A 14,512-nucleotide genomic window follows, 5' to 3' on the forward strand; every position below is an offset into this window, starting at 1 on the left:
GTGCATGGATGAGACAATGGTGTAGGGAGGAGGGGTTTGTTGAGCATTCGGATACTTTTTGGAACAAGCAGGACCTGTACAAAAGAGATGGCCTCCGCTTGTCTCAAGAAGGAACCAGGCTGCTGGTGCTCAAAATCAAAAAGGTGGCAGAGCAATTTTTAAACTAAATCTTCAGGGAAAGCCAACAGGAGATGAAATTATGAAAGCAGTTAGATGAAATAACTGTGTCAGCCAGTATCATACTGCCCCTGTGTAAATCTATGGTGTGGCCTCATTTGAAATACTGTGTACAGTTCTGTTCACTGCACCTCAAGAAAGATATTATGGCATTGGAAAAAGTGCAGAAAAGGGCAAATGAAATGATTAACAGGATGGAACACCTTCCTTATGAAGAAAGGTTGAAGAGGTTAGGGCTCTTTATCTTGGAGAAATGACAATTGAGGGTTGACATGATAGAGGTTTACAGAATTATGCACGGGATAGAGAAGGTCAAGAAAGAAATATTTCTCTTCTTTTCTTTACAGTACAAGAACTTGTGGGTACTCAATGAAATTAACGAGCAGTAAGCTTAGAACAGATAAAAGGAAATACTTCTTCACCCAAAGAGTAATTAACATGTGGAACTCACTGTCACAAGAAGTGGTAGCAGCTACAGGCACAGACAGCTTGAAGAGGTGATTGGATAAACATATGGAGCAGAGATCCATCAGTGGCTATTAGCTGCAAGAGCATCACTGCCTCAGACATACTGTTTCATCTATATGAAACAGTATGTCTGAGGCAGTGATGCTCTTCATGCTTGGGGGCCCAAAGTGGGAGGGCTTTTGGAGTTCTGTCACCCCTGGTGGACCTCCTGGTAGCACCTGGGTTTTGGCCACTGTGTAACACAGAGTGTTAGACTGGATGGGTCATTGGCCTGATCCAACATGGCTTCTCTTATGTTCTAATGAAAGGCAGTTTCATGTGTTCCGAAGAGATCTACTAGGAGACGGAATGGCTAGGATCTGTAACCAGGTGATATTCACTGAAACCATGTTGATTCTTCATCTGTTTGAAACATAGATGGGGCAAAAGTGGAGCCAACATATTCCACTTCATCAAATTCATGAATTTGTTAGGTTGCTCTTAGCCTAACCTCTTACTCTGGATACTTTCCTATCTTTGCTAAATATGTAAACATGTTACTTATGAGTAAATTCCTGAGGGAAATTAATGTTGAGACTTCCCCCCCCCCCCCAAATATTCTTATTTGCTTTAAATGGGATAATAGAAATTCATGGACAGTAATCAGGGTAACTGAAAACCTGATGTTCAGAGGCATCATATGTCTGAATAGTAGTAGTTGGGACCAATAGCAGGAAAGATGCTTTGGCAAGCTTTGTGTCTTGTCTTTAAGGAGGACTTTATTATCAATATTAAATCAAAGCTTTGGTTTGACTTTTCTTTTCTGTGCTTGTGTATATCATAATAAGATGTTTGATTAAAGTATTCCTTATTTTCCCTCCCAAGTTCTACATATGCCTTATGCCTCCCAAGCTTTAAAATGTGGCTGGCCCTTTGCACTGTTACCTGGCTTGATAATAATTAACGTGGGATTATGCCTGCTTTCCTGTTGCCCAAATAAGGATGATGAAATAATGGGAATAAGGATTTGTTCAGGTACTCCACCCCACCCCCCATCCTGCCCTTTCATAATATCCAGTGTATGGTTTGAGTGGGGTGGGGGTGTTTCTTTAGATGAACCCTGGTGGCATCACAAAATTGGATTTCTCTGCTTGGGCTTGTACTGAATGTGTCATCATCTTTCCACCTAATTATGTTGTACAGTTTCCTAATCGGCTACTGTGGAGTCCCACAAGAAGCAAAAATTAATGTTGTAGTATCACTATAAATGGTTGGAGTACAGCCGTTCATTTATGTAATGCAGTGTGCTTCCTTCAGTAAATATTGCCAAACTGTAGTCCTGGCCTACTAATTTCTGACTACTGTAATCTTTTCTCAGTAGTTCTCAGACTTTAGTAACCATTGTTTTGATTTTTAAATTTTTCATTGATCCCTGAATTTTCCCTTTGCTTGAACAGCCTCTCCTCAAAGGGTTCCTGGCAAGATACATGCGTACATGGGGAGGGTTCCATCCATGGGAAGATTAATTAGGAGGACTTTAAACTGACATCACAAGGGGAAGGAGATGACTAACATAGGGGTATCAGTGAAGAAGAGCATACAGCAGAGGCCCACCTTAGAAGGCCAGGTCAAATGGAGCCGAAGGTGCAGGGCTTCAGGTGCCTATGTACCAGTGCCCAGAGCTTGGGCAGTAAGAAGGAAGAGCTTGTGCTTCTAATGCAGACAGAGGGATATGATTTAGGAGGCATTATGGAGACTTGGTGGGATGATTTCCATGACTGGAATGTAGTAGTGAATGGCTATGAGTTATTGAAGAAAAAGTAAAAGGGTTGAAGAGGAGGCAGAGTGGCACTGTATGTGAGAGAGGTTTACTTGTCAGGAAATACTTGAGGAGGCGGGTGACAGCCCAGTTGAAAGTATTTGGGTGAGGATGAATGAGAGAAGGACAAACAGTATTGTGGTTGGAGTCTGCTACAGATCACCTGACCAGGGCAAGGAGGTGCATGCTGCCCTCCTTGGGCAGCTTGACAGTATATCCAAGCAACATAACCCGGTAGTTATGGGTGATTTCAACTTCCCTGATAATGTGCTGGGAGACAAACTCTGCTAAGCATCCAGAGTCACACAACTTCCTGACCTGCCTGGCTAACAACTTTCTTTTTCGAATGGTGGAGGAAGCTATGAGGAGTTCGGCCATACTCAGTTTGAGATTAACGAACAAGTAAGAGTTGGTAGATGGGGTGAAATTGGTGGGGATCTTAGAGAGAAGTGACCATGTCCTTCTAGAATTCCTTGTTCTGTGGGGGCCAAGGAAGTTTGTAGCTAGATGTGTATGTTAAATTTTAGTAGGGTTCACTTTAATGAATTTAGGGGCATAATGAGAGTCATTTCATGGGCAAGAATACTGGAAGGGAAAGGAGCAAGTGAAGGGTGGGCTCTCTAAAACAGGAGCTCTTGCAAGCTCAAGCCATCACTGTTCCAACAAGATGGAAATATGCTAGGGAATCCATGATGCCAATGTGGATGAACTCTGATGAGCTAAGGAAGAAAAAGGAAGTGTTCAAGAAATTGAGGGAAGGGCATACCTCTAAAGAAGAGTATCTGTGGGTTGCTGGATGCGGTAGGTCAGCTATTATAGAAGTCAAAGCTCAGTATGAGCTGAAGTTGGCCCGGGAGGCTTGGCACAACAAGAAAAGCTTCTTCAGCTATGTGAGGAACAAAACCAAGGAGAAACAGGCAATCGGTCTACTGTTGGGTAAACATGGAGACACTCTGACAGAGGACAGAGAGAAAGCAGAAAGCCTCAATTTCTATTTTGCCTCAGTCTTTTCCCTGAAGAAGAGAACAGGGTTATCTAGAGATGGTAGTAGACAAGGCACGATGTCTGGGCTGCTGTTTGACATGGATAGAGAGGTTGTTAGAAGCACCTGGCTGCACTGGATGAGTACAGATCCCTGGGCCAGATGCCGAGAGTGCTCAAAAGAACTTTCTAGAGAGTTTGCAGGGCCTTTGTCATCATCTTCAAGATCTTTTAGAGAATGGGAGATGTGCCGCAACACTGGAAGAGGGCAAATGTTATCCTAATTTCCCAAAATGGGAGGAAGGATGACCCAGGAAACTACAGGCCAGTCAGTCTGACCTCTGTCCCAGGGAAAATACTGGAACAGATCTTAAAGGGGTCAATCTGCAAGCATCTGAAGGACAACTTGTTGATCTGGGGAAGTCAGCATGGATTTGTCCCCAACAGGTCCTGCCAGACGAACTTCGTTTTCTTCTTGCTCCAGTGGCGAGTTTACTGTATGATAGGAAAGCCGTCAATGTTGTTTACCTGGTTTTCAGTAAAGGTTTTGGCAAGGTTCCCCATGATGTTCTTCTGAGTAAATGGGAAGACTGCAGATTGGACTCTAGGATAGTTAGATGGATAGGGAACTGGTAGGAGAACCGCACCCAAAGAGTAGTTGTCAGTGGCATTTCATTTGATTAGAGGGAGGTAGCCACTGGGGTACCACAGGGCTTGGTTCTGGGCCTGGTATTTTTCAGTATTTTTGTAAATGATCTGGAAAAGAGGGCAGAGGGACTATTAATTAAATTTGCAGATGACACCAAATTGGGAGGAGTAGCGAACACACTGGAAGAAAGAGATAAAATTCAATGAGATCTGAACACACTGGAAAAGTGGGCGGATGTGAACAAGGTGTAATTCAACAAGGATAAGTGCAGAGTTCTACATCTGGTTAACAAAAATGAGAAGCATGCATACTGGATGGGGGGTGCATTGGATATTAGGAAATTTCTTTTTACAGTAAGAGTAGTTCAGCAGTGGAATCGGCTGCCTAGGGAGATGGTGAGCTCCCCCTCACTGACAGTCTTCAAGCAGCAGCTGGATGAACACTTGTCAGGGATGCTTCAGGCTGATCCTGCATTGAGCAGGGGGTTGGACTAGATGGTCTCTATGGCTCCTTCAATCGCTGTGATTCTGTTCTAGTGTCCCCAGAACAGTACAGTAGAAAACTTGGTTAGCTACATTTTAAAAGCAGCTTTTGAATAAAATATTCATATTGTCTTACATGACCTACAAGTTTAGATCACAGAGAGTAGCTGATTCTATAGGGCCATAATTCAGAAGGCCCTATCCACATTCTAATCTTTGTTACTTTAATTGCTTAAGAATTTAGTCCCTAGAGGGAGAGATTTGGTCTGGGAGGGATTTCCATTAGGCCCAGGGTTGTAGTAAATGAATTTGTTTTTCATTCAGAGAAGTTACTGGGGCAATACAGATGGTCTTAAGATAGTAAGCATGTGAAAGAACTGAGCTGGCTATGTTTGTCTTGCTTGGCAAGTGGCTAATATGAATGATTTTAGGATGGCAAAAATGTGTTAAATTGTGTTTCTATTGCTGATTCGTTATCTAATGAAGCTGTTTGCCTGTTCTTTGCTGATTGTTTGATTTGATCCAGTTGAAACAGTGCACATGTTTCCTTGAACCAATTTTTATAGCCTATGAAAAGATTTATTTTTAGTTGCTTGTAGCCCTCATTAAGCTGCTAGGACTTTTATTTGGATGATAACTTAATCATTTATAAACAAATAAACAAGCCTAACCTTTCAATTAGTTCAAGTAGTAGAATTCTTTGTAGGCTTTCAGGAGCTACATTTCAAAAGAGTGGGGGGGGGGGACAGGTTGTTTGCTGCTGCTGACTCATTCCAAATTGGGAAGTTCCCTAGGTCTGAGCATGAAGCTTCATGGTGATCTGGAAAACAAACAGAATTTGAATCTTCTTCTGCTGTCTGTTTAGCCAGATAATAGGGTTATATCTTTGTACATGTGACATAGAACCAAGGGTTTTCATAGGTAATCACATTTACATGAACTGCTTCGTGCCTCCAATAGGCTTTGTGTGAAGCTGGCTTGTTTCAGTTAATCAAGAGGGCACTAAAGTAAACATTCTGTTCTGCAAGAATGTCATTCATCTCTTAAATATTATGGGTATATTCATTCCAACTAACTCCAACTAATTAATTCTAACTTCTTGTTAGACTCAGTGATGACTCAGACTTTCAAACTGATCATGGCTCCTCTGGTGACTCAGATTTCAAAACACTGCTTATGCTTTGAAAAAGGATTTGTATTCTCGGAGATGGGAAGATGATACTTGGTATGGGGATTTTTGTTCCCATAGCAGCTAAAAAAGATTTAAAAAAGAAGAAATGCCTAAAAGTAGCACCCAGAGTGACTCCTTTACATGAGAGTAAATTACAGCTAGCAGAGTCTAGATTTAAACAACTGGTGAAGGATAAATGCAGAGTACCTTTTTTATTATGTCTCCGTGCTGCTCAGTATATAATATTTTGCGTTTATCATTTTGCCCCTTCATCTCTACCTGATCATCAAAGAGCAGCTTAAGTAAGCAACACAAGGCAAAATCCAGGTTCACACAGCCCTGAATGGTGGTACGGGTTTCACCTTGTTGCTCAGATTTGGCTATCAGCAGGCTTTGGTGAAAGTGATATCCCTACTGAAAAATACTTTTATTTGATCAGCTGACAATTTTGTTTCAGATTTTACTCAGCTCTTTGATGTAAAGCTCAATTATATTTGTTCCCCTTCCCCCCCCCCCTCCATGGGCTATATTTTGGTCCTTCTTGGATCTCTGTGTTTGGAGAAGAGCTTAAGTATAGCTTGGTGCGTGAGCTGGCTAGCTAGTGCTTCCTTGTCTCAGGACTTAGTAATTATAGAAATAGGTAACTTCAAAATTGCAAAGAGAGCAAGGAAGTGAGACATCTGTGGGGTTTTCTTGGAGCCTTAGACTAACAACTGAAGAAAATGTGAAGCTTGAACTTTGTTCCCTTCTATTACTGAGCTAAAATATTCAATATTCAAGATTCAAGTGGTTGTGTTTAGGTAAAACTAGAATTTCTCAGCAAAGTGTTCCTTAAGGTTCAGGATAGCCAATGGCAAGGACTCAAGGAGTGTTGAAACAGGAATTGATTACAACTCTGATGCCCTAGTGTGTGTCTCAAAAAATTGAAGCCCAATTTATGTTAGTGTTGATATGTTGTTGTTGTTTTGCAGTTGCTTAGCTTTGGCCCCGGCCACACGGGCAGGAAAATGCGTGGGGGAGGCGTGGCTGTTTACCCCGGAGCAAACTAGCGCGCGACTGCGCAATCAGGCGTCGGGTTGAGGTCCCGGTGAGCTCCCGTGGTTAGGGGGGAGGTGCCGATCACACGATGCGGCAAAGAAGCGGAGCGGCGCGGCAAACGGGGTTGTGTTGTTGTTGTTTTTTAAAACTGAAATGTGTGCATGCTCTGTTGGGTGCTTGTGTGCATCCGTGGAAACTTGGGGGGAAAAACACCTTTTGCAAGGGGACATGGGCGGGCACCGGAACTACCACCGGAAACGCGATCAGACGCCCGCCCTTGCCCTGTGGTTTCCGGAAACTAGTACCTCCGAGGTACTAGTTTTTTACCCCGCATCTTCGACGGGAAGCCTCGGATGCGCCACGGGAGCTCTACGCTTCCCAGATGTGGCGGTGAGATCGCACCTGGAAAATCCATCTATCTTCCGTCTCTCTAGCGTGCCTAATGCTCCGTGTGACCGGGGCCTTTATAAAGCATTTATTCAATCAGGATAGTATAGTTGTTAAGAGAATGAACTATGAAGTTCCTGGTTAAAATCTCAGGTTGGCCATATGCTTTTTAGGTAGTAACTTTATTTAAAACATTTCTGCCTGGCCTCTGTCTCTCTTTATTGCTATCTCTGAGACATCTTATGACATGGAAAACAAAGCAACAGTATCCTAAATGCCAGTGAAACAAGCATCAAATATGTAATAAGACCAACAACTAAAATGGCATAATAAAACAAATGAAAGAGAAATATAAAGCATAAATATTCTAAAACTATAATAACCTAAGATCACAGGCAGCATTTGTGGGAATAATTAAAACCACAATTGTAGGTCCAGAGGTCTTGAGAGAATCTTTGCCTGGTGCCTTAAAGAATACAGACTCAGCAACAGGTAACCATCAGTGAGAAGAGGAGTTCCAGATTCTAGGTGTTACCAGCAGATGCCTGGTTCCTGGTGCAAGCCCACCCAGCCCCCAAAATGGGGGAACACAAAGCAAGACTTCCAATGATGACTTTAGTTGTCAGGCAAATTCTTACATCAGTAATACAGAAAGTACTTACTTAGTTTATTTCAGCTCATATGACCAATGGTCTCAAGCACATCCACAACATACATATAAAATACCAAAGTGAAAGTTAGTTTACTTTAGTTGTCAAGCAAATACTTACATCAGTAATATGGAAAGTAATAACCTGCATCTCTCTTTCGATGGTCTTGTAAGGTTTACTGAAATAAGATGGGCTGAAGCGTTTTAACTCTGAAAAAAGGGCCGTTAAATATTAAGGGCTGCAGCATATGCAGTGTTCTAGATCCTTGACAGTACGTGCGGGTCATGAGAATGCAGTTTTCCCTGTCCCACCCACTTTGCTGGGCTTGCATCAGTATAGATAACAAGCAAAACTGGGAACATCAGTGGCATCTTTAACTGGGATTAACTCAGGGTTCATGATAACCAGGATTCTCTATTAGCCAAGTAATTGCAATGTACTTCCCTCTGACCAATGCCTTCATTGCATCCCAGATGACCTGAGAGACACTATAGTCAGAGTCATTTTTAAAATAATTTTAAGTTTCTAAATTAATATCTATATATGTTTTGTCATTCAATAAATTAAAAAAAAAGATGTCAATCTGGTTTAAGAGTTCTAGTTTCTGGCAAACCTAGTGAGGACCTACCACATTGGTCTCTAGACCATGGAAGTTTATGCTGGAATAAAGTATTTTTAGTCTTTAAGGTGCCCCTAGACGCCTGTTTGTTTTTTTCGGCAAGAGCAGGGGTCATTCCGTAGAAAAAGAGCTAGGGGAACTCATTAGCATAACTCATTAGCATATGCCACACCCCCTGACATCAGGGGCCCGGTGATGGACCTGCAAGGCCGGCGGGAGTGCGAGGAAGCCCCGCCAAGGCCCTCCCTGGCCCCAGGCAGGCAGGGGTAGGGAGAGGCGAGGAGGAAGCAACTTACCCTCCCTCTTCTCCTGCCTCCTCCTGGCTGAATGAGGGCTGGAAGCGGGGCGTTCCCCCCCGAAATGACCTCTGGGCAAGAGACTGACATGTTTCTGAGAAAGGAAGGCAGCTCATTTACGGTAAATGAAAAAAATGCATGATGGGAGCATAATGTTCTCATGGGCCATCTTAAGGGTATGGTTTCCTGTTGGTATCATAATTATACACAATTAAGAATACCTTAGAAAAAGTTCTGATACTTTGTGCATATCCTTATTTAAAATAAATGAACCTTGCAAGCACTGCTATTCATGTTTATGTTCTGGCAGGAGAAAAAAAAATGTGGTTGTTAACCAACTACTTTGTATGTGTGAACTTAGTGTGCTATAACTTCTGCATCAGGTGCTCAATTTCTGAAATGAGATTCATTGGTTCTAGGTGATGATAGGAAGATAATGGAGGTTTATGTTTAGAATTACTGCCTTGCAGCTATTGCTGTAGGAGCCTGATGTACGTTTGAGGTGTTACAGTCAACTGGGCATGGATTACAGCTAAGTCCCATGATCCCCATGTGTTTGGCTGATAAGGGTTTCTGTTCTGCTGAGCAATGACTTGTAAATGTAAAGGAATTGAGTATATAACAAAATGCTTAGGGACCAGTTTCATTTGTGGAGAAAGTTTTTCCCGTTTGCTTTAAAACATTCAAAGAAGAGCTGATGTCTGCTACTGCACTGTACTTCTGAAGTTGGAAGTTGGCATGGCGCCATAGTAATTAAACCTTTCATGTCTGAAATATGTGGTGGCGTTACACCCTGAAGCTGTAAAGCAACTTTTCAGGTCATGTAATTGTGGAGGTTCAGTTTTTCTCCCACAGTGCCCCCAAGCCCTTTCCTTCGTTTCTCAGGCTGCAGTCATATCAGCTGTATGCGCTTGGGCAGGGAGATGGGTGGAGTGTTAGAACAGCCATGTTCAAGGAGCTGTTAGCCTCAGAGGGGCTGCTGCTTTTGCTGTACTACGCAGTGTATTGTGGGTTCTGCATTGTAGTGTCAAGAAAACTGCTTTGGCATAAACGTGGGTTTAGTGCCCTTTCCCCTCTTGAAGCAAGAAAGTGAGAAAGGCAGAACAGGAGTCTGCCCACTCATCCTCTTGTACATAGAGGTTTAGGCAGGTCACATGGATGGGAGGAGAGCAGCATCTGAAGCAGCCTTGTGTTGTATGAGTAGGAAGCAACAGAAGACCAGACAATGAATGGGTTCAGACATTATGTCAGATTATGGTTTGGTGTTACATGAATGAGCCTTGGGTTCTCCCTTCCTTTCTTACTCTTCTCTTTCAAGGTTTGGTCTCTTCCTGGTTTGTGGCGAATCATAGTTGACTATTACATCCAGGCTAGGAATACTGTGGCCTGGACTAGGCATGCAAGAGAATGAGGCGGCAAAATTCTGAGGTGGAGGAATAGCCTTTCCACTTCTGTAGGTAGGCACAGGTTCCATGCCCCACCTTGTAAAGACCTTCCTGCAGATAAAATATAAGGTGTGGTCACACACACGAAATAATCCAGTTTCAATCCACTTTCAGGGCACTTTCCAGCTGGATTTTTACTGTGTGAACTGGCAAAATCCAGTTGGAAAGTGGATTATTTTGTGTGTGTGACTGCAGCCATAGGCTGCGGTCACACGGAACATTAGCCTCGCTACAGAGACGGAAGATAGGCAGATTTTCCGGGTACGATCACACCACCACATCTTGGAAGCGTAGAGCTCCTGTGCCGAACCCGAGGCTTCCTGCCGAAGATGCGGGGTAAAAAACTAGTACCTCCGAGGTACTAGTTTCCGGAAACCGCGGGACAAGGGCGGGTGCCTGATCGCGTTTCCGGTGGAATCCCATGGCATCTGGCGCCCGCCCATGTCCCGTTGCGAGCAGGTTTTTTTCCCAAGTCTCCACAGGATGCGCACAAGCGCCCAACGGTGCATGCGCACAAAGAGGCTCCCTCCCACTGCAGCCAGGCTTGCCGCCTCTGGAGGGTCGCTATGGCCACTGTCGCACAGGCGGTTAGAGCGGCTGTGACGAGGGGGCCCACCCCCCCTCCATTGGCTATGCCTCGGAGCTCTGTTGGGGTCCAGAAGCGTCTGTCGCCCCCTCTGGTAAGCCCACCACCTGCCTTCGGATGTGCAGATACGATTGCTCAGTCATGCGTATGTACAAACGTCAGTTTAAAAAAAATCTATCCTGTTTGCCACGGAAGCGGCGCCTAGCGATTGCTGGTGTGACCGCGCCGCGCCACTTCTTTGCGGGATGGTCGTGTGATCGGCACCTCCCCCCTAAACATGGGACCTCGGCGGGACGTCTGATCGTGCAACCACACGTTATTTTGCTCCGGGGCAAACAGCCACGCTTCCCCCCCACATTTTCCTGCCCGTGTGACCGGGGCCATAGTATAGCAGACTGTAAAGTTCTAGCCTGACTCTTTGCAAGCTGTGCCAGTTTTCCACTTAACAGGGGGTTTATTAATACTGGGGAACTTTGGAAAATATAATACACATGAAGTTTCCTTATCAGACCTTATCAGCTGCCTTATCGGACCATTGGTCCATGAGAGTCAGCATAGTCACCTCAGACTGGCAGCAGCTCTCCAGGGTCTCAGGCAGAGGTCTTTCACATCACCTACCACCTGGTCCTTTTAACTGGAGATGCTGGGGATTGGATTTGGGACCAGTTTTGTCTACTCAGAGTGGCCACAGCTCTCCAGAGTCTCAAGCAGAGGTCTTTCACATCACCTTCTGTTTGGTCCTTTTTAACTGGAGATGCCAGGGATTGAACCTGGGACCTTCTGCATGCAAAGCTCTACTACTGAGCCATGTCCTCTCCCCTAAATCCCTCACCTGCAGTCTGACGTGGCATAGTCCGTTCTGCTACCTCAGTATCCTGCCATCTCAATTACTATGTCATTGTGCTGCATGTGTAAAGCTGGCTAGGCCTGTGATATGTTGGAGGAACTTGGAGGAAAACAGAATATGTTGGAGGAACTTGGAACATGTGATGATTCTGTGTGAGGGAGTGCATAAGCTTGATATTTGCTTATGCAACAACAAACTATGGTTTGACTTTATCTATAAACCACTGTATTGCCTTTGTTTCTCTTTCAGGTTTATTGTGTGTTGCTTTTCTTCTCCTGCAAGCTAGTGTGGTGTAATGGTTAAGAGTGGTTTGAGTCCCCACTCCTCCACAAGAAGCCAGCTGGGTGACCTTGGGTCAATCACAGTTCTCGTAGAACTCTCTCAGCCCCACCTCCCTCACAAGGTGCTTGTTGTGGAGAGAGTAAGAGCCTGTGATTGTAAGCGTCTGAGACTCCTTTAGGTAGAGAAAAGCAGGGTGTAAAAACCTACTCTTCAGATGAGAGCTTCCATTCCCAGGATTGGGATTGGGGCACTAATTCCCATTTTGCATTCAGGGAAAAGGCGGGTGAAGGACCAACAAGCTGGTTCATTGATATTGGCTGCATGCCTTGTGGATGCTGTCTTGGGAGTAACACCATTGAATTAATGGACTGACTTGTGAGTCCCAAAGCTTCTGAATGGGCAGGATTGCACTGACTGGAGAAGTAAACGTTTTGCTCAGTGCTGCTTTTCAGTCTTCCTCCTTACTTCAGTATCATCTGACTACAGCAGGCTTCTTCATGTAGTCGCTTCTTCCACTGCTGTTTGAACTAGCGCCTACTTTCCTAGATGTGCCTAGAGATACAATAGAAGGCATATACATTCAGCTGGAGATCCAGTTCTCCTAACACAGTGCAGAAGCCTGAGTTGTACTGTCTGTCCTGACACATCACCTGTAGGGCTCATAGTTTGGTTTGCTGACTGTTTTGCTCATCACAAGGCAACTTCTTATTTGTTAAATTGCCTCTCTGGATAAATACTTGGGACAGTGCAGATACTAGTATTTCACTAAGTTCTTTTAAGGCCATCTTAATAAAGGGGCCACATGAAACATGGTCTTGGGAATGGGTTTGGTACTCAGCACTGCAATAGCCTAATGGTACACCCCCTTCATAATGTGGCATGATATAATTGTCAATCAAAAGTGGGTGACACTTGGTACTAGAAGTCAGAATATCCATATATTAATATTGGAGCAGTCTCACCTACGGTTTGTGAATCAAACACCTACTTGCAATGTATGATTCATATGCATAGTCCCACAGTGTGGGTGAGCTCCATTTGGCTGGCCAGCCATTTTGTATTGCCAGCTGTACTTCTTGGCACCCACCTTGCAGGCTCTTAACAGCCAAACATCACTTCATGATTCAGTAATGGTGAATATTTTCAGACTTTTGCATATTAAATATTAAGTAACTGATCACCACAACTTGGAGGGGCTGTAGCTCAGTGGCAGAACATCTGCTTTCTATGCAGAAGGTCTCAAGTTCAATCCCTGGCATCTCCAGTTAAAGGGATAATGTAGCAGGTAATGTGAAAGACCTTCTCCTGGGGCTCTGGAGAACGTCTTCCAGTCAGACTAGACAGTACTGATCTTGATAGACCAGTGGTCTGATTCAGTAGAAATCAGCTGCATGCATTCAAACTTTGCCTTGGTTACAGTTGGCAGAATATGCCCGTTAATGTGTTTCACTGATTCCAAGGAATCAATGTAGTTTCATAGCAGAATTGCTTTCAAGTGCCATAGCCAGAAAATGAAGCCGTGGATATAGAGGACCCCCTGAATATTCATCTCATACAAAGGCAATAATAGGATTGTCCCTGTAATGTAACATTAAATTATTTTTAAGGTCTGATCTCATCCTGCACTTTAGAAGCACTATGTTGTTATAACCTGTCATCTCGAAAGCCTTAAATTAGAGTAAACCGTGTGGTATAAGATTGATCCTCAAAGGAGACTTGCTAGTAGTTGTTTAGAATGGATTTCTGCAAAGAAAAAATAAGATGGACCTTCTATCTTGAACAGGTATTTTTTTTAAAGCATTCTCTTGCTATGTTTATGGCTTCAAATATTGTGATACACAGAAATAATTATAAAGAAAATCTGAAAAAATGGTATATGATGTTTGTCTGTACCCTGTAAAACAGAATTTTACAAACCTTTTCTTCTTGAGATTAAAATTTAGAAAATAGTTCTTGCGCTCTGCTTGGTGTTTATGATAAGACCTATTTCCAGGTGAATCCATAGATGAGCAGTCTTTACTAACATTTACTAAAATTCATGTTTTTGGACAGTTCAGACTGTAGTAAATGTTCTAAAGGCTGGTATGACTTGCCTTTAGTTTCAGATGCTTCTAAACTTGTCATTTATGTCTTTTACAATAGATATAGTTCAGGTGGTAAATATGATCAAATTCATGTAATTGTTTTGTATGTTCCATCTTACAATGCTTGTATACAGTGAGCATGTGGAAATCTGCCTCATTTTGTATAACCACAAAGATAAATTCGGAAAAGTCTTAGCTGCAAGAAAGATTTTCAGTGAACTGAAAGCACTTTTAAGTCTCCCTGTGTTACCTTGTTAACTGGCTCATTGTAGTTTTGTAAAGACAATGAGAGAGAAAAATCACTTTGTAAAGACAATGAGAGAAAAAAATCACTTCACCATAATATGTACTAAATGTCAGAAAAACAGGCTCAGTTCTGGTGGAAGTATAAGGCACATCATCATGATGCTGTTTCATGTATCTGTGTGATGTGTGTAGAGGTTTTCAGCCTGGACTATTGTATTTCAGTAAGTGATGGAATGTTTGTGAGACTATCATGGACTTCTCATCAGCAGAAGGAAAAGTCTCCTTGTTGAACCAAAGGAGTTCATA

The 14,512-nt window shown here is 43.3% G+C and overlaps 1 protein-coding gene across 1 annotated transcript in view; it reads left to right on the plus strand.

Moving 5' to 3' along the window:
* Nucleotides 1–3,135: 3,135 nt before the first annotated feature.
* TRPM7 (transient receptor potential cation channel, subfamily M, member 7) overlaps nucleotides 3,136–14,512 on the plus strand; it is a 70,347-nt gene continuing 58,970 nt past the window's right edge. The window contains exon 1 of the mRNA XM_015427919.1: nucleotides 3,136–3,379. Within this exon, the coding sequence (XP_015283405.1) occupies nucleotides 3,136–3,379 (244 nt within the window). The remainder of the gene's footprint in view (nucleotides 3,380–14,512) is intronic.

Source organism: Gekko japonicus, unplaced genomic scaffold, assembly GCF_001447785.1.
Source record: "Gekko japonicus isolate JY-2015 unplaced genomic scaffold, Gekko_japonicus_V1.1 scaffold772, whole genome shotgun sequence".
NCBI classification, from domain to species: Eukaryota; Metazoa; Chordata; class Lepidosauria; order Squamata; family Gekkonidae; genus Gekko; species Gekko japonicus.